Raw genomic sequence first — 24,410 nt, 5'->3', positions numbered from 1 at the left:
TTTTGTGAATAAGAAAGACTTGAAAGAATTGTTAAAGATCTTAGGGTATCTGGAGTATAAAATAATGTATTGGTTGGACTCTAATTGCTCTAACATGAAACTTGGATTGCACATTCTAAAGGGTAACAAGGAGATTAACGACATATGTGACTGCACCTTTAACAATGATCACCCAAAAAATTTTTATGTGTTTTTTGAACATCCTGTTAGTGAAGAATCTGTGGTTGTAGAACGTGTGATTGTAGAGACAGAATTTTCTTCTTCTTCATCATATGATAGTTATAAAAATGTAGAGGATGAAGCATACAAGCTACCTCCACCTAGTTATAAGAGTGAGAGTAGTGATTCAGAATCATTAAGAGAGGCTAGAAATGGAAAGAAAAATTTTATTACACCAAAGAAGTCATCACAAAAATTCTCAAAGAAAAATGCTGAAAAGAGGAGAAAAAAATATGTTTTAAGGAAGGCCTATACAAACACCACAGGCACATGCAAATATCACCATTCCACAATTTCAACCTAATACAAACTCTACTCAAGGTCCAAGATCTTCTCATGTACAACATAATATAAGTGGTAAAGCCATTCTAGTGGAAACAATAGTAGCAGTTGGCAAGCAAACCTCATCAAGGCTGCATAAGTCCATTCTAATCCCAGGCATAAATCTATTAAAGAAGAATTAATAAACCTTTTTACCATAAAATACTCTTTTTAAAAGGTCTTCTTGTAGTACATGAAATTTCATGTTTTATTTTGGCTTAATGCTATTAGACTTAATACTCAGTTGTATTTTGGTTTAATTTACTTATGTTTAGGGCTGCACATGGATCGGATAATATCCGCAGATCCACGGTAATTATCCGCATCCGATCCGAATTTCGCGGATATTATCCGATCCGCAGAGTCATCGGATCGGATCAGATCCGATCCGCACTGTGGTAGGATCGGATCGCAGATTTGGCAGTGATACCCGCGGATCCGATCCGCAGATCCGCACAGATCCGCACATGACCCATCATATAAATAGCTAATGTTATGTTATTGTGAGTTGTGACCTAACCCTAAATCCCTCATTACGGCGCTCCTCACCTCTTTCACTCTCTGAAGTCTGAACTCTGGACTCTCCTCTCAATCTCAGATCCTCACTCACTTACTCAGACTCTCAAACTCTGGCTCTCCTTCTCCTCTCTGATCGGCTCTGCCTTGCTCTATCACTAGTGTTCGCTGTCCATCACCGTCTCCTAAGGTCATTATTTACTGTTCTTCCAGGCTCCAGCTACACGGTCGTCGCCTCCTCCATCGACGCGGTGGACGGCGGTCGCGTCGTTCTCCATAGGCGTTCTTCATAAGTCGCGTTCTTCACTGGCGCAGCGCTCACGGTCGGTGGTCTCCTCCAGTAGTGCGGTCACCTCCTCCAGCGCTCACGGTCGCGTTCATCATTTCTTGTTCTCTCCAAGCAGCTTCGTGAATCTGTCAGAGTCAGACCAACCATCCTTCTTCTCCATCGTTTTTGCTCTCGGCTCTTCAACTGATCAGGTATTATGGGTAAATTAATTTTATTTTATTTTCTCTTTTTAAAACTGTTTTAATAATTGATGAAATTGTTGGCTATTTTTAGGAAAATATTTCATGACTTCAAATTACTAGTGATTTTCACAAAATGTAGTCCCTTATTTAAGAGCAATCAACTTCATTTCATGATCAATAGATCGAAGAAGTATTGCATCAGAGAATAGAGAACCAATGATATGTTTTGAGCCAATCTGGAAGATAGAAATTAAGCATTACTTTGGCTACATAATTATTAACTTATTCCTTGTAAAGTCTCTTTCTGAAGGTGTCAATTATGGTGGCCTGAATTCTAATATTTTCAATTTAGTTATTAGCTATGGGATGTAATTTGTAAACTTTATTTCCGATGGTGGAAAAAATGTTGGATTCATATCTCAAATGTCAAGTAATTAAGTAATCCTTGAAGACAATACCATGTGATTTCCCATTTGCTGTCTCTATCCATAGACCCTATGAAGGATATGGTTTGATTTCATTGTTTGTTCTTATAATGATAATAATATTAATATTTGTAAACTGATATAGTGTTATGACTTATTTTAAAGTACTTGAATCATTGTGTTATACTGTTATTATGTAATAAAATCTGTAAATTTAAATGGTTTATTCAACTGTAAACAGATATGGCACTGAGGGTTTATATGGTTTAAAGGTTTAATTGTTTGAAAATTAAGATGATTTATTTAATTGAAGTCATATGGCACTGAGGGTCTGTTGTTTGTAAACTGATATAGTGTTATGGCTTATTTAATTGTAGGATTCTGTTGGAAAATTAGAATGGCTGATAAACAAGCGCTTACAACTAATGCAAGTGGGTCTGAAGTTGGGAGCATTCCTACTCCACCTAGTGTCGCTGGATCTACACCAGAAGAATCAACAAGGGGAGGAGAAACAAATACCAATCCAGCTTCAAGTGATGCTCCTTCTTTGGCGACAGCAGCACAATCTGGCCAATCAGGTAAAAGAAAGTCTACTAGACCCCCTTCTATTGTTTGGGATCACTACAAAAAAAATGATGAGGAAACTAAGGCTCAATGTAAGCATTGTTTGAAATGGTTACAATGTCATAGTCGTAGGGATGGGACCTCTAACCTAAAAAAACATATTGGAACTTGTGCGAAGAACCCGGAAAATCATGTTGATAAAAAACAGAAAACTCTTGTGTTCACAAATTCTAATTTAGAGGAACCACCAACATTAAAGGCAGTAGACTTTAATCAAGATCGGTGTAGGCTTGCACTTTGTAAGATGGTGATAATTGATGAGCTTCCATTTAGGTTTGTGGAAAATACTGGTTTTAGGGGATTTTGTGGTGAAATGCAACCTCAATTTAAGATTCCGAGTCATATGACAGTTGCTAGGGATTGTATGCAGTTGTATGTAGAGGAAAAAACCAAACTTAAGTCTCTTTTGGAGCTGAATCATCAAATGGTTTCTTTAACTACTGATACTTGGACGTCTGTTCAAAACCTCAACTATATGTGTGTAACAGCTCATTATATTGATGATGGGTGGGCATTGAATAAGAAGATCATGTCCTTTAATTTGATTGCTGATCATACTGGTATTACCATAGGAAAAGCTCTAGAGAAATGTTTAAAAGATTGGGGTATTCGAAAACTTTGTACTGTAACTGTGGATAATGCTAGTGCAAACTTTGTTGCTGTAAATACTTTGGTTAAAATCATGCGAGAATGGAATGGTTGTACTATGTTGGGTGGGGAATTCGTTCATTTGAGATGTGCTGCCCATATTTTAAACCTGATTGTTTGTGATGGTTTGAAAGATCTACAGTCATCTATTGCTAGGATTAGAACTTCTTGTAAGTTTGTGAAGTCATCTCCATCTAGGTTAGCAACCTTTAGGAGGTGTGCACATGAGGCAAACATTACAAGTCGACAAATGATTGTTCTTGATGTGCCGACGAGGTGGAATTCTACTTATATGATGTTGGAAGTGGCCGAAAAATTTGAAAAGGCATTTGCTCGTCTTGCTAGGGAAGATGCTCATTTTGAAAGATACCTTGAAGATGATGGGGGCCTCCTAGTGATGAGGATTGGAGTAGAGCTCGTATCTTTATACGTTTTTTACAAATCTTCTATCATGCAACGCTTTCATTCTCTAGTTCTTTGAATGTCACTTCAAATACTTTTTTCCATGTATTGTGTAAGATTTTATGCACTTTGAATAAATGGATTATGAGTGATGATTTAGTGTTGAATGAAATGGCAACAACGATGAAGGCTAAATTTGATAAGTATTGGGATGATTCTGAACATTCTTATACTTCTACTCCTTTGACTTCAGTGAACAAGCCATCTCTGAACTATCTATTACTTGTTGCTGTTTTTCTTGATCCGCGGTATAAATTGGAATATATTCAGTTTACTTTGTTTGAGATGTATGGTCAAGGTGAGAAATCTTCAAGGATCTTTAGAAAATTGAAGGATATCATTGCTAAATTGTTTGAGCAATATAGCATATGGAATTCGCGACCCCCTGAAGACACTTAAGATGCTAGCATTTCTTCGGATACTACAACAAATCCTAGTGTAGAGATGAGTGAGAATGATAGTATTACGATTGAAGATCCTATGAGCAAGTGGAAGCAAACTCAAAGGATAAAATTAAGTGAGTTGAAGAAAAATGAAATGGATAGGTATTTGGAAGATGAAGTGGCGGAAGATTTTAGTGGATTTGATATATTGAGGTGGTGGAGAGGAAAGACTTTGAGATATCGTGTTCTCTCTTGCATGGCTAGAGATATATTAGCCATTCCTGTTTCTACTGTGGCATCTGAGTCAGTTTTTAGCACGGGAGGTCGTGTCCTTGACCCTTATCGCAGTTGTTTGAGTCCCACCACTATAGAGGCGTTAATTTGCACTCAAAATTGGTTGAAGCCTGCTAAGATATTGGTTGAGCTTGATGAAGGAGGGCACTTTTTATAACTTGGGGAGGTTTGGTTCATTCCGAATTCTTGAATTCGAAATGAAAGGGTTGGGTTCGCTTTGACCGTTAAAAGTAGGTAACCCGTTCCCCCTGTCTTTTGTTTGTCTCTATTGCATTCTATCTCATCGTATCCCGTTCACGTTTTTTCTTTTTCTTATCAAGGAATAGATCGCTTTACTTGTATGACTTAGATGTCTCGTATTTCTCGAAATGCCGCTGTTGATTCAGGTATATAATGAATTAGTTCATTTGTATTTTATTAATTATTATTCATTTTTTGTCTTTCATTTTAGAGCATTGACATACCATGACATATTTTGTTATTGTTGAATTGAATAGAATTTTCTGGAATTACTAGTGTCGGAGATCCTGAAGTTCAAAGTAGAATGCAATCTCATCAACCATCTTAGGTATTCAATGGTGCTTGTATTGTATTGGTATATAATAATTTATTATTCTAACATGTTTTACTAATTTTTCTCACTTGTTATTTCTTAATAGGAATGAATGCTTGCTGATATAGTGTCAATTGGAAGACTGGAAGAGATGTGTCAATTGGAACTTGTTGAGTTGCTGTTTTAGTGTTTTTAGTATGCTGGGATTGCTGTTTTAGTATGATTTAGTGTGCTGAATTGTTGAGTTGCTGTTTTAGTATGTTAAATTATTGATTTGATGTGTTGTTTTACCAAGTGTTGTCATAAATTATTGTATTTTTAATTTTTAATTGCTAATTTGCTGTTTTATTTTTAATTTTTAATTTTATGATATTTATGGACATTTTTTTCAAAAACAGAAAAAAACAGGGCCTTAAAACAAATCTTTTATTACACGGATATATCCGATATCCGATCCGATCCGACCTAAAAAAACGCGGATATGGTATCCGATCCGATCCGATGGGAGCAGTGCGGATCGGATAGAATTTTAGCCTATATCCAATCCGATCCGATCCGTGTGCAGTCCTACTTATGTTGTGCAACAATACTAAATTGACTTAGACATTATCTCTATTGTGATTATTCTAGTTATGTATTTTGGCTGACTCATTTTATGTATTTTGAGCACCTTAAATACATTTATCTACTATTAATTTGGTTACAAGTACTCTTGGTAAAGTTATCATATTGCTTTTTTTGTTGCTTTTGTCAACTTGAATCACCTATCATAATGAAATTGCTAGTAGTCATATAGTGAATATAGAAAAAAATAACAATTCATTTTCATTTTCAAGGTTGTAAAACATACATATTACACATAAATTTACACATTTCTAAACAAAAAATATTCATAACACAATCTTGTTTTAATATCCTAACCTAGATCTTATAAACTAAGAACAAATTTTTTAACCATACAGTTTGCTGAATAAGACCCAAAATATAGTGCCACTGCAATTCTAAACAACAATATCAAAATAGTCCTGCATTTAGTGCTATTAGATTTCATCCTTATTCTATTCTTTGCCATCAACAATTTCATGGATTTCAACTTCTCTTCCAATCTCTTAACTTGATCCACGAATTTATTAGAACTTGTAACATCTTTAACATGAAAAGATTTCACATATTCATCCAGCTAAGTAAAGAATTTGCAGTGAGAAGTTCTAGTCTACAACAACACATGAACTTGATGCTAAGACAAGAAAGAAAAAAGAAAGAAAGAAAGAAAGAAAGAATGAATGTAAAACTGGAGAATGTCCAACTTCAATTTATATTTACCTTAAAATAGGCACACCATTAGAAGAGCCTGATTGCATTGTCCATGGTACTTAATTCAAACAATATGGCATATGTTCCGTAGTTACATGTAGGTGCTATAAATTTTTTCTTCCTCATATTCACACCTTTTCGGAAGCTACCGGTCGAGCCCAGCATCACACTTGAACCCTCGCTTTGTGCATCAGCATTCGTATCGATTTTGCTTCGTGAGTAGCAACCACCGTCTTTCCCAATGATGACTTGCATATAATAATCTCCTAATGTGACTACAACAAAGACCCAAACCCTAATTGGAAGAAGATTCAATCCAGCCTTGACGACACTATTTCTGAAACCGGGAGGGTCGATTAGTCTCAATTTGGAGGAAGACATATCCACGTAGCGGAGAAACTCCCCACTTTCTCCCATTCGATCGCAAAGTGCACTATAAGCAGCTCTATGTGTGGTTGGAGTCTGATGGGTCAATTTCACATCTTCAAGGGACGCTTTGTCCGTTCTCCAAATGGTTAGGGACCGGATTGAATATTTGCTCTATAAAATATATATATATTTTTTACCAAAGATAGGGAGACTCGAACCCGCGACCTCATAGATGAGTATGAGGAGACTATGCCATTTGAGTTATAACTCATTGGCCTCTATAAAATATTATTATTGTTTAGATAAATCGTAATGATATTTTAATATTTTATTGGTATTAAAATATAAATTAATTTGTTAATTATTTTTAATGTCTTTTATAAAGTATTTAAAATATTTTTTATTTTCATAAATAATAATATATAATATTTTTAAATTTATTTCAAAAATATATATTAAAAATAAAGTTGGACATGCTGACACGTAATGCTATTTAGGTGTGTCTAAACGTGTTTGGAGAATAATTTTTATTTTTATTAAGACACGTGTAGAACGAATGTCGATAAATGTCGTGTCTAACATGCAGACACGTGTTCGTGTTTCATATTTAGTAAATTAAAATCAAAGATAATTTTTAATAAGAATAAGTTACAAAAATGGTATTTTGTAAAAATTATTTTTCATATTTAAAATAAGTTTAATAAATATACATATATAACAAAGAATAAAAAGGTAAATAATTATTGATATATAATATTATTTAATTTTTAACGTTTCAAAGTTAAAAATACAAATATATATTTTTTTATCAAATATAAAATAAAATGTTATTTAAGAAACACAAACGTCTAAAAAATATTTTATGAAATCAACCCACAACATAGATATAAAAGTTAGGTAATGTCTAATGGAACAGTCTTACTAAGTATGGTTCTTTCATTATATTGTAGTATTAATATAGAAGAAAACAATACCTATAACAGGTTATTAATATATACCCTTACTCTTTTAGGAAATTAAATCTATCACCAAGTTATTTTAAACTGAAAAATGATCTTAGAAGTGAGTATTTATTTAAAGTAATAGATTTGGTTTATAAAATTTAGAAATTTTTATTTTATTTTTGATTTATTTATGTTGAGTAAGTATTTCGAAAAACAAATAGAACATGTTAGGAGTAAGTATTTTTAAGCCATAATGCCCTTTATTCTATGTAAAATTTTTAAATTATTATTTGGCTTAAAAAATATTAGGAGTATTATAAAAGTTTGTAATATTCTAGTAATTTAGGTAAATACTGGTTATAACTATATTTTTTTATTTTTAAATTATTATTGACTATGTAGAATATTTTTTAATGTCCTAAGTCATTAGGACATTATAAATTTTTATAGTACGCTTAACATCTTTTAAGCCATTTTTTAAAATTATTTTGTATAGAATAAAATATTTTTTTGTGGTATAATTTAAATAAATTTATTAAAAAAATTTATAAAAAAATATTCACGAGTTATTAAAAATAGACAAAAGAGTATTGTATGAAATTCGAATTGATAGCTCATTAATATTTTAAAGAAGTCTCGTAATTAAATATTTTGTTAGCTTTTTTTAATGCATTAAATAAAATATATATTTTTTAATTTTTAAATTATTAATTTTTAATAAATTATTAATTTTTTAATAAAAGAATAGACAAAATTAAATTATGAGTAATTCGAATCTGGCCAATTTAAATTATTATGTAGTGTATGTGTGTAATTCGAATCATCCTGATTCGAATAACTGTGGATGTAATTCGAATTATAGTGGGTGTGTGCGTGTAATTCAAATCAGTGCGATTCGAACTGATTTGAATTACATAAAAATGAAGTTTGAATTATGCTGATTCAAACATATATAAAATGTCTCTTAATTAATTCATAAACCAATTTTAATTTAGTTGATTTACGTAAATTTTTTATCCCTTGACTTATTTACGTGGTTTGCCCTACAAAATAAAAAGTGACGCTGGTATCTTGTAATAATCGCGCTCGTGAATATATATAGAAATAAAAAAACAATAAATAATTAATCAGATATAATAAATTGAATAAAGGTATAAAACGTCTTCAGGTAGTATTTAAGATAAAATTAGGATATTGTCTTTTTTGTTTAACTATATTTGTAATTACAAAATGCAAATTCTTTTATATGCAAGTGGCAAATTTTTAAATATATAAGGTTCCATTTTTATTTTAATCCAAGTATGAATATATATAATTAGGAGATCACGTGACGTGAGTGTAGCAGAGCGAGAGTGTGAGAGTGTGCGTGACCATATTTGTATATGCATTATTCTGTGTCCCATTTTTATAAGATATTTTCACTTGTCATGATGGCGAGTCACGTGTGGCATGCCATGGACCATGGAGCATGGACATGTGGTGTGGAAATGGAAGATGTGGAGTATGCATGCATGCATGGATGATGATGATGATGATGAGGTTTGAGTTGACCAATGGGGAGAGTGGAGCGCCAAAGAGATAGGGTCATCGGGAGAAAAGAAGGGCATGTGGGATACGCAAAAGAAAAAGGGTTAGTGACACTGTGACTGTGAGAGTAGAGAGAGAGGAGGTTGCTTCGGTTTCCCGCCAATAATGCCGACGTGGAACCCACCGCCTTCATTGGCGCCAAAACCAACCGACGGTGATGCGACACGTGTCGATAATGGGACAAGTGTCCTAGCGAGGTGGGTGAGTGGAAAGTGCTGCCGCTGCCTCCTTCTTCTTCACTCTTTTTTCTATGGGGCTATACTGATGACGTGGCTGCTAATACTTGCCGCCTATTGTGACACGTCATCCTTTCAGCGACTTACACGATGACACTCCTTGTTTCCCATGAAAGGGAGAGGGACGCTTCCCACGTGCTTTGTCTCTATACACACTACACGGTACAGTACACTGGCTCAACTTTTGTATTTCGAAAATATCTCATTCTTTATTATTCTTTTCGATAGATTCATTTTTTATGAATGAACTATTATATCTATTCACAAAAGTTAAAAACGTTGACATATCTACTCATATAAAATAAAAATTACTATTTGTACTCATAAAAAATAATTTTATAAGTAAGTCTAAAAAATTAAATAAAATTTTTAAACTACTTTTCTCTCCACCACTATCACTATCATCTTCTTTCCCTCCTCTCTCTCTCTCTTTCTCTTTCTCTTAATGTTCTGCTACAGCAAATCTTGCAGGCTCCGATGGTGCAACCAGCTCTCCCCACAGGTGGAGCATCGGACTTTCACCTCCGAAGAAGATGACACCATAATCAGAGCTCACGCTCGGTTCGGCAACAAATGGGCCATTATAACCCGACTCCTTTTCGGCAAAACCGACAATACCATTAAGAACCACTGGAACTCCCCCTCAAACGCAAGTGCGCCTCCATGGACCCCATCGACGATCCTCACTTCACACAACCACTCAAACATTCCGTTAGCGCCGGCGCCACCATAGTCGTGTCAACGGTGGTGGTGAGGTACTCGTTGCCGACGGTGATGGCGACGACGGAGATGGCGGACAGAAAGGGGAGGATGCGGATGGAGAGCCAGGAGTGTGCAGTGGAGATGTCGGAGGCTCGGAGTTGATGTTGGCGACGCGGGAGTTCTCGAGGGAGACAATGAAATCAATGGCGAAAGCTTGGAGGATTAAGGGTTAGAGTCATAGATCTTAACCTTGCTCATGAGTGTTTTCGATTAACCCTTAAAAAGTCGCAGTCTTTGAATGTGTGTGCAGAGAAAACCTAATCCATTCAGGTGGTGAAGTTAACTGCAGCGATGGCTGATGGTGATAGTGGTGGTGGTGGTGCTGTTGAGTCGCGATCGACATCGATAGGGGAGTGTGCGGCCGAAAGGGTTAGGGTGACGGCTGAGGAGGAGGGTGAGACGGTGGTATTGAGCGATAATGTGGTTGATGTTGGGATTGGGTCGCTCAGAACATTGAGAGAGAGAGAGGAGGGGGAAGAAGATGATAGTGGTAGTGGTGGAGAGAAAGGTAGTTTAGGAATTTTATTCAATTTTGTAGGGTTTGGATAATTTTGTTTGTAAAAACCATTTTTATGGATACAAATGGTAATTTTTATTTTCTATAAGTAGATATATCAGCGTTTTCAACTTTTATGGGTAGAAATGGTAGTTTACTCCTTTATGAATCCAATTGCTAATGCTCCATTTTATTTTGCGAAAATGTTCGAGAAACAAAAATATTCAGTACAAAATTACCATTTTTTTATTTTTTAGTTTATTTATATAATTTTAGTTTATTAATATTGTAATATTTTATATTCTTCTTTTATTAAATAAAAATAATATCATATTATTGTCATTTATATTAGTTTATTTTCTTAATGTGTATACATTAATTTTTTGTAAGTATTCATTTATTGACATTTAATTTGTATTATAATAATAAAAGTACATTCATTTTTATTATAATAATAAAAGTATATTTTTATTTATTATGTAAACACTTATATAGTTATATATACTCTATTTATGTTCTCTAAAATATTTTTTAGAGTTAAATACTTTTTTCGTCTCTAACATCTTGGGTAAAAATTAAAATTATTCTCGACATTTTTTTCTTATTAAAATCATCCTCAACATTAGTGAACGTTTTAAAATCATCATTTTTCAAATTTTTGAACTAAATTATCCTTTATCATCATCTCTCCCCTTTATTCTCCTCTATTTACTTTCTCGGCTCCTCCCTCCTCCTTCTTCCATGTTTCACTCTCTCCATCCAAATCTTCAACAACAACTATTTTTTTATTTCAAAAATTAAACAAAACTAATGCAGCATCAAGAACAATATATTCAGATTCCATCCAAATCTTCAATAGCAACAACTTTTTTTTTATTTCAAAAAAATCAAAGTTAACACAAAATAACGCAGCATCAAATATCGCATTCTGATCTCAGTGCTTAGAGATGACGTGAAGTACGATTCTTTCATTATAGGGAGTGACGAGGATTTGCAAGTCTTGTTCCATTATCGTCGGCAGTTTCTCGAGGTTAGGACACCTGAGCTGTTGGCAAAGTTGGTTGATGTGGTATCTAGCTCGGGAGATTCGAACCGGAATATCCAAACTTTAAGCACGGTAGCCGGTTCTAGCTCGAGACTCGTTGGTTCATGTTCGTCCGTGCCCGTGAATGCACCCAGGGACGAGCCTGTCGCGTTCCTGACGTTTGCCGTTGATCTCAACTGCAGTGGTGGTGGAGATGTTGGTATCGTAGAGAGGGTGCCGAGTTCTTTGCAGTGTGGGACACCGGCTGGGATAGGTGATGCATTACTGGATGATGATGGCAATGATGATGTGGAGCCTGACCTCATTGCTGATGACAGTGGCGATGACATTGCAGCGAGTAATCCAACTGGGGCTGGTGGTGGTTCTAGCTTTGGGACTCAGCAGTACCCTCCGCACTTTTCATCTTTGGACTTGGATGCCATGAGACAGGAGGGGATTCCTGCAGAACCCACTGGATTTGGTGCTAGAGATACCCAGGTACTAGGGGTCTTACAAAGTTTCAGGTTGGTCAGCAGTTTCAGAATAAAGAGGAGGCTGTGTTAAGTGTGAAGACGTATAGCATCCGACGCGGGGTACAGTACAAAGTGGTGGAGTCCGATTATCGCCGGTACGTAGGGAAGTGTTATGAGTTTGGGAACGGGCGCACATGGTTGATTAGGCTAAGTCTCCAGTAGCGCAAGGGTATTTAGGAGGTAAAACAGTACAATGGATCTCATACTTGTCTCGCGACATCGATCTTGAGCGATCATAGGAGTCTTGATTATCATGTGATCTTGGCCTTCATCATACCAATGGTTAGAGCTGATGCATCCGTGTGCATCAAGGTACTGCTGAATGCGACAGAGGCACACTTTGGATTCAGGCCGACTTATAGGAGGGTCTGGTCGTCCAAGCAGAAGGTCGTCGCCCATATTTATGGAGATTGAGATGAGTCATACAACGAGCTGCCGCGGTGGATCTTGGGAGTGCAGCTGACGATGCCTGGTAGTGTTGTAGTGCTGAGGACGAGTCCTGTTCTAGTGGGGGGGGGGGGCAGGTGGACGGTTCGCAAGCCTATTTTCACCGGCTTTTCTGGACATTCCCACCATGTATTGAGGCATTCCAGCATTGCAAGCCGTTGGTGAGTATTAACGGGACCCACTTGTACGGTAAATATGGGGGTACGTTGCTCGTTGCAATTGCACAAGATGGGAACTCCAACATTCTGCATGTTGCATTTGCACTCGTGGAGGGTGAGAATGCGAAGTCCTGGTCGTTTTTTCTATCCCATCTCCGCCAGCACGTGACCTCGCAACCGGGTATCCTGGTGATATCAGATAGGCACAACGGTATCATGGCTGCACTTGAGGCTTCCGACGGAGGATGGCTACCACCAGCTGCATATCGTGCTTTCTGAACGGCAAATAGCTGAGTCCCTAACAGCATCATGATATATGTCCGGACATACCTCCTAACTGTGGGATCATCGGCTCCCTCAGGGAGCTCTCCGAATGTCTCCTGAAACCAACTGCAGTTCACTGCAAACTTATGGATTTGGTTCGCAGGAGGTTACACACCCACCAACTACTGGAACCACATCCAAGCTAGCCAACTACCCTGGATGTACGTTTGGAAATCTGTTAGGCAACCACTAACAAAACTACTAACATCATTCACTAACAAAACCACTAACATTATTCACTAACAAAACCAGTAACAAAACCCCTAACAAAACCACTAACATCATTCACTATCAAAACCACTAACAAAATCCCTAACATCATTCACTAACAAAACCACTAACATCATTCACTATCAAAACCAATATATATATATATATATATATATATATATATAAGTTATTCATTCCTATTTTAAAAGAACAAGTTCACACTAACCTCTTCGTTGATGACACCAGCTATATGGACTACTCCATCCAAATGATAAAGTCGGTTCAAATTATCCCCCATCGACTAAATATTCTGCTCAAACCTTTGTTGGAGTCGTACTGGGTCGTTTTCTCTGAGATTTGGTGGGGTATGGATTTGAAATAGTGGTTCGAGTGAGGTTACTTCGAACTATTTATATAAGCAAAACAGGGAGTAATTCGAAACAGCCTGTTTCGAATTACTATAGGCACGACAAATTGACTAGTTCGAATCAGTGTGTGTTAGTGTGTGTAATTCGAATCAGGGTGATTCGAATGAGTGTGTGTGGGTGCAATTCGAACTATATAAAAAACTGCTCTTCGTAGAACCTTGTAACGTTTTTTGCTTTGGTAAAATTGTGTAAAACCACCCTATACTTGGTTTACATGCGTCATTTGCCCTTTAAATTATGTGTCTTATTGTATATTTTAAACTATCTCACATGTGTATTAATAGGTCATCATTTTAATTATTTTAATATTTGTTATTTGATATTCATATGTATACTTATTTATTAATTTTAATATGATGAGTTAAAAATTTGTTTTTTAATTTTTGTTTATATTTTATATTTTTATTTTATAACAGTCTATATATAAAAATATGAGTTGTATAGTAGAAAATGCTAAAATTTTTTAACTTAATATTTATAATTTCATACGTATAACATCTATAATTTTGAACACATAATATTAATAATCAACGAATTAGTGCTTATTTATTATTTTATTTTACAAGTCACAAACTAATAATTTTATATATTTCTAATTTTTAATAAATACAGACCGATCAAATTTAAAATGTTTTGATTTTTTATAAAATGTGTTGAAGTGATTTGAGATATCTTTTAGGATTAACGATATAAGAATTTGAAATTTTTATTTGAAAAAAATGATAAAATTGTGAATGTAATAATGAGAATTTTTTTATTTAATTCACATTATATTTAAAATTGACATTTGATATAATTGGCTTATATGTGTTTTTTACCCATTATAATAGGAGTGTGATTTACGTTTTTTTTTTATAAATAAAAATATTATTAATTATGTATTTTTGTTTATCGTTTATGATGTTTTGGCTGGGGAGCATTAATATTAGTCATTATCAAATCTTAAAAAATTAGTTGACCAAGTAAACTTTTTAATTATTGTGTACTAAGATCTTTGAGAAACGTCAAAATATAGAATAAACAATAAAGGGAACCAGAGTTGGAGGATTGAGGAACAAACGCTGCAAAAATGTGTGTACTGTAATCATAAATCACAGTGAAACATTGTTCTTTTATGTCCTTTATATTTTTTTACAGTTTTGCTCTCCTTCCCTCCTCTTCGTGCTTTGCCCAAAATGTATAGCAGTATAAGAGAGAAATCAATGACGATGATGGGTTCTGGTTTTAGAATCTATATGAGTAGCCTTGTTTAGTTAGACAGGTATTTGATGATGCGTATATTTGATGGAAATGAAGGAAAGATGTTAAAGGATAGTCGTTAGAATATTAAAAATGATATAAGGATTACTTTAAAAATTTAACTATAATTTTTAATAACAACAACAACAAACTTTTATCCTATTAGATATTTAGATAAGAGTTTCTTATATAGACTAAATAATATTATTGTATCATATCATTTATTATATATAATAAAATTTTGATTACCTCATATATAATATTTTTTAGGTTTTTTTTATTATTCTTAAATATCTACCTGCTGTTTCATCTATCCTCTTAATCAAATACTCTACTATTTTTTTTTCACATATCGAAATCATAACTATAATTTTTTAATAAAATTAACACAAATTTAATATATTAGTTATTTTTGTCAATTAATTTATATTTTATGGTTACAAAATGAGTTTAAAGAATTTTGTTAGCATTTTTATTTTTAAAGAATAAAAATAACAATTGATTACAAAAGAGTAAAGTATCGTTTTTGTCCACAACGTTTGGGGTAAGTCCTATTTGTGTCCCTAAAGTTTAAATCGTCCTATTTGTATCCTTAACATTTATAAAAGTGATTCAATGTTATCCTACTATCAATTATACTAACAAATCAGATTATATTTTTCAATTATTCTCACTTGGATGTATTCATTCTCAATTAGGTCTCACTTGGATGTGGTCGATTTTAATATTATACCCACTATTTGTGTTTAGATTCAATTATGTCCCTAGAAAAGTGAATTATGTAAATGTTGTAGGAATTAGTTTCAACATTTGATGAGCTATTTTTCGAAATAGATCATCGATTCTATCCCAAGACATTTGTATTCTAACTTCGAGAAGAGATTTTTAAAACTCAAACTAAAGCGCTCATGATGTGTAATTGACGGCAGAATAACATTGAATCACTTTTACAAACGTTAGGAATACAAATAGAACGATTTAAACGTTAGAGACACAAATAGAATTTACCCAAACGTTGGGGACAAAAACGATACTTTACTCATTACAAAATATACAATGAATCTATCAATTAAACCAAAAATCGAAGTTTGAATTTGTTAGAGAGATCATTTGCAAATTGCAAGAGTGATGACCTGATGGCTGATGACTCTGCCGGCCAAGACAAAGAAAAGTTGGTGGTGAATAAGTGAACTTATTCGTATATTAAACCTTTGTTTTTACGTAATAATCAGTATTTTTATCAGCTGCACACATACTCTCTTAAAGTGTACAAACTGGATAATTTTTTTTGGGAGTACTAAACGGGGCAAGAGCCCAAACCGGATAAGTTTTTGTTTGTGGTACTGGTACACACTACATAGAACCTGGATTAAATCAGCCACAATGGAAGCCCAATAATATACGCAAGTAGCTTATTAAGCCTACAGAATTATCTTAGTTATTGCGGCCCAAATATAGAGTTAAAAGCTTTCTAAATCTCCTTCTCCACTAGTTAATAGGGGTGTTAACATGCACCCTACCTACAGAGCCTAATTTTTTTTTATATTGATTAAATATATGTGTGATACATTATTATTGGAAGATTAAGTATTTTTTTTTATATGGTATTTTTTTTTATTATTCGTATTTGTTCAAATCGGAGGGTTCGATTTGTTTAAAGAAAAAAATAAACTACAAATCGGACCTTTCGATTTGTTTGAAGAAAAAAAAAAACTACAAATCGGAGGGTCTGATTTGTATTTTTTATTTTTTTATTTTTAAAAATAAAAATTGGACGGTCCGATTTCAACATTAAAAATTTTTTTATTTTCGAAAACACAAATCGGACTGTCCGATTTGTCTTAACCATAGTAAGGTAAAACACCTCTCTTCTCACACCATTTTGAGATACACTCTTCTCTCTCACATGAAAAAGAATTCGCGACCTACAGATATTTAATCTGATCAAACTCAGTCAGATAAGAATGTCAATCCGAGCCATAGTGAGTAGGGATATCCAATCTGACCTAATTCGATCGGATAGGATTGTCAACGCGATCCACAGTGAGTAGGGTAGTGTACGCGTAGAGTTTTCAGTCGGGTCGGATAGGGTGCGGGTTGAACCTTTACTCTACCGGCACTCTATTTATACTTATATAAAAATATGTTTTAGGTGGATATTAAACCAAAGACTTCTTACTAAATGCAAAAGATCCTTAGCTATTAAGAGAAGATCATTAATTGATAATTTAATATGGTTTTTTTCACATAAAAGTCAGTTATATTTTAAATTATTATCAAGTTATATAATAATATTGCATCCTTTTTATAACCCGTGGGTAGGATCGAGTACTCATGGGTTAAAAACGAATAGGGTTAGGGTTAAAATTTTCTCAACCCGCGAATAAAATATGATTGAATTTATATAAAAATCTTAACTTGTAAGTAGGGCTATGATTGGATCCAAACCCTGCCCATTGCCATCCCTACTTAAGATTTAAGATGCATCCGGGCATGTTTCTTAGTTAAAGAAAAAAAAAAAAAAAAATATATATATATATATATATATATATATATATTATAAAATAGGATATAGTATATTTTTGTTCTTAAAGTTTGACCAAAATTTTAAAATAATCCTTAAATTTTATTTTGTTTCAATTTTGTCTTAGAAATTTTTTATTTGCATCAAATATACCCATAACGGCTAATTTTTAAAAAAATTTAAGACCAATTCAACAACAATTTCATAAGAACAACCATCAACATAAGCAAATTAAGCATAATTTTTATGCATTATTGTTAGATTGGTCTTAAATTTTTTGAAAATTTAGCCGTTGAGGGTATATTTGATGCAAATAAAAAATTTTTGAGACAAAATTAAAACAAAATAAAACTTAGAGATATTTTTAAAACTTTTGCCAAATTTTAGGAATAAAAAGTATACTTTACCCTATGAAATAAAAAGAAAAAATGTGTTATTGATATCTAAGAGGAGAGTTTCATTTTCTGTAAAATAAAATACAAAATTTAAAAGAACACAAATACATCATAATAACTTAATAAGTAAAAAGAATCACCTAATAAAAAGGCACAAATAAATGTGATTTCAAATTCCAAAGATTAAACATAGTATTGGGCTGTGCAGTGCTAGACTAGGACGAGCATTTTGAGCTAATCTCTCCTTCAACTAAGCTAAAGAAAAAAGAAGTTACAAAGGTTTCTTATTAAGATGGAACACCCCAACAGCATCTTATGATTCCATTTTCCAAGTAATGTCAAGATTTTTACCAACAGGAATATTCAAGCCATTCATTCCCACCATCACTACCTTGCTTCCTCCATCATCACCTTGCCCATACAATTGTTGTTCCGTTATACTAACATTCACATGTGACTCTGACACATCCATCACTGCCTTACTTCCAGTTACTCCCAACACATTTATGCTGTCAATAACCCAACCTTTATCCAAGGCAAACTTACCCTCTTGAACCTGTGACCACACTCTCACGGTTCCATCCTTTATAGTAGCATGGAAATCAATATAGGTTGAAGAACCACTAGCTATCTTCATCTCCGGTAGCTCATCATCATCGAGGAAGAGGTTCCCTTGAGCTTCTCCTTCTTTTGCTCCTGCTGGGAATGTCACAATGAGGCTGAAGGGTGTGGTTCTAGCATCCTTAGATACCATTCCACCCTGTTGCATCGGAAGAATAGCATTCTGATACAAATGCACATTCACCACATGTAGAGGCGCATCAAGAGTGACATAAGTCCCTTCTTTGGATACAACACCATGTGCCATATCAAACAAATTATACCACGTGCCAGGAGGAAATAATGCTTTAACTTGTGTTTGTCCTTGTTCAACCACAGGAGAAACCATGACACTGCTCCCAAGCAAGAACTGTGTGCTGAGCCCGTATGATTCGGTGAAAGATGGAAATGAGAAGAAAAGTGGCCTTGCAATTGGAGCACCACTAAGATGAGCCTCATAGTTGAGTGTGTAGAGATACGGAAGAATCTTATACCTCATGCCCAAAGCATTTCTAGCAGATTCAGCTACTGATTCCCATTGGTAAAGCTCCTGTCTTGGGGAGTAATAGTTTGCATGATCCCTTGAGAAAGGGTAGAAAGCACCAACCTCAATCCATCGATTACAAAGCTCTTCAGTTGGTTGTGGATAGAAACCGCATATATCAGAACCAACCATTGGAATACCAAATATTCCAAAGTTGAGCATTGTGGATATTGAGTATCTCAGATTCTCCCATGTACCTTGATTGTCACCTGTCCAATGTGCAACATACTTGCCTGAACCAACATAAGTGGAGCGCGAAAGAATGAAAGGCCGTTTCCCTTCAATCCCTTGGAGACCCTTGTGGGTTGCAATGGATTGAGAGAAACCATAGAGGCTGTGAGCATCATACTCTAGAACCCCATTATAGTGAACAGCACTTGTGACTATTGTTTTGTAACCAACGGGGGCCATTATTCCTGAAGCATTGATTTTGTAAGGAGGGTCGTCCCATTTTGTGTTTGTGATGTTCTTGCAATCCAAGCAACATATCCATCCAGGTCCTGTTCCATTGGGGCAAATTCTTCCCTCTGGGATTGTGCACTTTCCGTTACAGAAATTGGAAACTTCGTTCATGTCAATCCAAAGGCCATCAACGGGTACAAGTTCATGGAAGCGACGAATCTCATCACCCCACCATGAAACTGTTTTTGGATTCAGGAAATCTGGGAAGTGCACTGCACCTGGCCACACTTGACCCAAGAAAGGATCCCCATCGTGCTTGATGAAAACATCATTGGCCATTCCTCTTTGGTATACGCCATAGCTTGCATTAACGGCAATTCCAGGATCAACGATCACAACGTATTTCATTCCAATGCTGTGTATCTTGTCCAAGAAGTCTAGAAGCTTCGGACGAGGGTAGTTCACTGGGTTCAGCGTGAAGTCCTTCTTCCCATCCATATGATCATCGTCCGTCCATATCACATCAAGTGGGATTTTAGCTTTCTGGTAATTCTCCACAACATCTTCTATAACAGATAGATTGTGATAGCCCCATCTGCATTGGTGAAATCCTACCGTACCAAACATAATAGCATTATGCAATTATTATTATTATTATTATTAAGGAGGAAAAAGACAAAGCCATGGGTAGCGGAGTTAATGCAATGTACTACACTTCTAGCCCCCACAAAGAGAAATCAACATATGTGCCTATCAACTGTGCTAGATAACTAAATAGAATTATTGTTTTGACTTTGTTACTAATAATTGCTTTACACGCGTCTTTCACAAGGGCCAACTTTATTTATTTTGTTGGTACATAAACTAAACAATTAGCTTAGAATATGACCCAAAAAGCTTTTAATGTTAAAAAATCATGTTGCAGATGTAAATTCTAACTTTTCGAAACCATGGAAACGTATTGTATGTCACAGATAGGAGAAATTTTCGCATTAGCATTAAACATATTTAATAAAATAAAAAATAATTTTAAACTTAACAAAATAAATGACTCCAAGAGCACTTGCTTTTAGGGCACATAACACATAGGATGCCAAAAAAACAGCAAAGTGGAAAAGCCAAAAGCCTTGTCTGATTTTCATTATGAATGCTTAGAAAACAGAGTAAGCAATACAGTACTAGTTACAATAAGAGAGAATGGAAAGAGAATCATACCAAAAGCCCAGTAAGGCATTGGAGCTGGTCTTCCAATCAAAGAAGTGTATTGATCAACAACATTGAGAGGAGAAGGTCCTGCAAAGAAGTAGAAATCCAAAACACCTCCAATGACCTTGTATGTTAGAGATGTGCCTGTGTAAAACACATCCATTCCATTGCTATTCAGCAACAGAACACCATGTGCATATGCCTTGCCACCCTCATTTCTGAGATCCATGTACACTGGGTGCGACCCGTATAAATCAGCATTCACATTAATGGCTGCTATATCAGTAGTATACAGAGTGTAAGGGTCATTAGGATACAACTTGATCCCGTGTGTCTGTGAGTTCTCTCCTAATCCATACAAAGAAGCATCTCTGGGCAATTTGGTAGAGATCTCCAAGTATTGGTCCTTGAACACCAATGAACTAAATGGGTCAGTGTCATCAGAGCTTGAGTTGAAAAGGGTGTCCCCATTTGACTTTCTTTTCACCGCAAAGCTGAAAGGGTCAGAAGTGTAAGTAAGAACAAGCTCAGAGCCAGGGTAATCTGTCTCTGACACTGATCTTTGGTGGTTCTTTTTCTTCTTCTTCTTCTTCTCTGAAGAACTTGACAATGCAATGCTTTGCTTCAAAGGAGGTGGTTGCTCTCTCGGCAAAAGATCATAAGGAACCTCCCACCTTTTGTTCTTTGCATCAGTGACGTGGACCCTCAAACGGTTCTCACTCTCGTGCCTGCAACAATGGAAATCTTTTAGAACAAGTTTGAGAGAGAAGTAGAGATAGTGAATACTGAAGAAACTACTCAAACTAGTAGCTAAGTAGTACTTACTTGGCGTAGAACCTTAGAAGGGGAATATCAGCACCATAGATGTTGTTACTCTGCTTAACTTGGAGAGTCCCAACAAGTGCACCATCAGCTCCATTTTCAATTGAAATCAGACGGTAGCCTAGCCCAATTTTGGTGACTGCAGAAGAAGATTGAGGTATACAAAATGCAAGAAAACATAATAAGCAGAGTGCAACCAATGGACTAGGACTAAGAGAAACCATGGCTAATAACTCTACAGTCTACACTCACACACTCTTGGGAGTTGGGATGCTAATGCTGTGCCTATATATAACCATTAACCGACAAGTTCTAATGATTTCTCTTAATATAATATAATATAGAAATATACGATCTGTGTTTTCTTTTCTTTTCTATAAGATTTGATTTTATATGTGGAAAATAAAGATTATTTTTGCTTGTTGGTTTGCCTTCATCGGTTACACGTGACATTGGTGGATAAAGCCAATCGACGAAAGTGGAGAAACACTCAAGTTTGTATATGAAAATGACAAGGTGATAAATATTCATCTTTATTATTAAATTATAAGTTAAATGTTACCCGCTTTCTTTCTTCATGATTATGGATCATCGGTCCCGCATTCTTTATTTTTCTCTTTGCTATTTTGCATCACTGAAGCAAAGTGGTAATGTATGTGATGTGATGTGATAAGCACAAGCCAGTGCCTTCTCCTAATCCGTTTTCTCTACATGCTAAGTTGCTAACGTCGCTGGACTTATCTAATTACTCTTCAAATGACCCTTTTTCTTTTTTTGCTAAGTTTATAATTCAATTTTGATTAACATATAAAATTGATAGAAAGAATATTAAAATAAAATAACATCCTTCTATACATTTCTTGAAACGAGATGATAACTAATGATAAATAAAAAGATAAGAATTGAAATTAAAAAAAAAATTAAAATTAAAAATAAAAATTGAAATTAAATTAAAAAAAATTATTTTATTTTTTACTTAATTTTTTTTTACCAAAGATATGAGACTCGAACCCAACTTTTTAATTGAGTATGGGGAGACTATGCCATTTGAGCTATTACTCATTGGCTTTTTACTTAATTTCTTGATGCAACAAAAATATGACTCCTCAATTTAATTTGTTCATAGTTTAAAAATTGAATTGAAAGGATTCACTCAATCTTATTTGTCCATACCAGAATTTCATTACGAAATCAAAAAGAAGATTTTTACCCTTCTAATCAGTAATCACCCTACTGATAACTATAATAATTTAAAAGGTATTTATAACTTTTTATTAGATTAAAATAATAAAAATTATAAACCCACTCACATAAAATCCAATCTAATAACTAAATAAATAAAAATCAAAATATATCAAATTAAATTAAATATTCTAAAAATATAAATTAATAACTTTTAAATAATACTTAAATTTTTTATATGACGAATATTTAAATCACGTATCATTTATGATTTTTTAACTAGTGTCTTTATAAAAAAAATATATAATTTATTTTAAGGGGTTGTTTTTTGTTTTTCTCCCAAGCTGAAAAAACAGTGTCTGGGATGAACAAATAAAATAGTAGTAGGCATAGCACTAGTAAATTCTGAAGAATCAGACGGTGGATGGGATCATGGGAGGATGATTAGAAAATAAAGAGTTTCAGACATGGCAATGTGCAAGCAACAAATGGTACAGCAGAAAATCCAAATCTCTATAAATTTTGTCTGATTGTGACAATGTCCCGTGAACTCTAGGGTTTCCGAAGATGTGATTCATAATCCATCCATTTTTAATGTGATCCAAGCTTTTTACTCCACTTTTAATTTCTTTTGTTTCTTTACGCAAGTTACTATTGGTCCGTTATAATCAAGAGAATAAGGAGGTCCTTTAATTCCCATCCAAAAATATCTGTTTCCAATGATGAAGCATTCATCTCCATGGATTGCAGGGATGATCATGAACACCACTATAGAAGCAGTATGTCTAAAGTTAGCTTTTAAATGTAGTCACAATTAGACCAATTATTAAATCCATGTAGTGAAGTATACTTGTCTTCTCTCGTTAGCTTTGCAAGCATTGCTTCTTCTTCTATAATAAGAAAACTATTAGGAAAAACAACAATCATAAGTGTATATTATAAAATACATATATATTAAAAATAAATTGAATAACATGCATAAATATATAATCATTGATTTTAATATATTTATATACATAATATTTTTTTAAAAAAATTATTTATCATTCTAAATTATCTTTTCTTTTATTTTTTTATATATCTTAAAACAATTTTAAATTATCTCTTCCAATTATTTTTCTTACAAAAACATACGAGAACAACTAGGGAACCAAAAGCATATCAGCCAAAAACCAGCCAAAATGTGTTTGGGCTCCATGAAAAATCGGATTTTAGTTTGTGCTCCGTGATCCCAGGAGCAGTTTTCAAACATATTATTCAAAAAATGATTCTAATTAAACGATTTTGTTTACTTTTTGGCTGATCACCTTTTGATTCCATATACTTTTCCAAAACATAATGAAAGAAAGACTACATGCTTTTTTTTTTATGTTTTGAAGGAATTAGTACTCAATTTATCTTGAATTTATACACAAAATTTAATTTAGTCTTTAAAATTTTAATTGTCTCTATTTAATTTTTAAAGTTTTAATTGCTTCTATTTAATCTCTTAACTTTACAAACGTGATTTATATTAGTTCATGAGACAATTTTTGATATATAAACATTAATGGAACGCTGACATAGATAATTAAAAATTTTTTAATAAATATCACTACGATATTATTTTATATTATTTAAGTGTCAAAATTAAAACAACGTCATTTTACTAATTTTAATGTGATATTCGATTGTTCACATCATCATTTTATTATTGTCTATGCGTCGAAAATTATCCAAATAACTAGCATAAATTATATTCACAAAAT

At 34.1% G+C, this 24,410-nt stretch overlaps 1 protein-coding gene across 1 annotated transcript; it reads right to left on the bottom strand.

Moving 5' to 3' along the window:
- Window positions 1-17,927: 17,927 nt before the first annotated feature.
- Window positions 17,928-21,982, bottom strand: LOC112775189 (alpha-xylosidase 1). Its single transcript, XM_025818680.2, has 3 exons — window positions 21,484-21,982; window positions 20,668-21,386; window positions 17,928-20,063 (listed from the first exon to the last, which is right to left on the bottom strand). Exons 1-3 carry the CDS (start codon window positions 21,702-21,704, stop codon window positions 18,220-18,222), a joined length of 2,784 nt encoding a protein of 927 aa, XP_025674465.1. The 5' UTR covers window positions 21,705-21,982; the 3' UTR covers window positions 17,928-18,219.
- Window positions 21,983-24,410: the final 2,428 nt, after the last annotated feature.

The sequence above is a fragment of the Arachis hypogaea genome, chromosome 19 (genome assembly GCF_003086295.3).
Source record: "Arachis hypogaea cultivar Tifrunner chromosome 19, arahy.Tifrunner.gnm2.J5K5, whole genome shotgun sequence".
NCBI lineage: Eukaryota > Viridiplantae > Streptophyta > Magnoliopsida > Fabales > Fabaceae > Arachis > Arachis hypogaea.
This window is presented reverse-complemented; position numbering and strand designations above follow the sequence as displayed.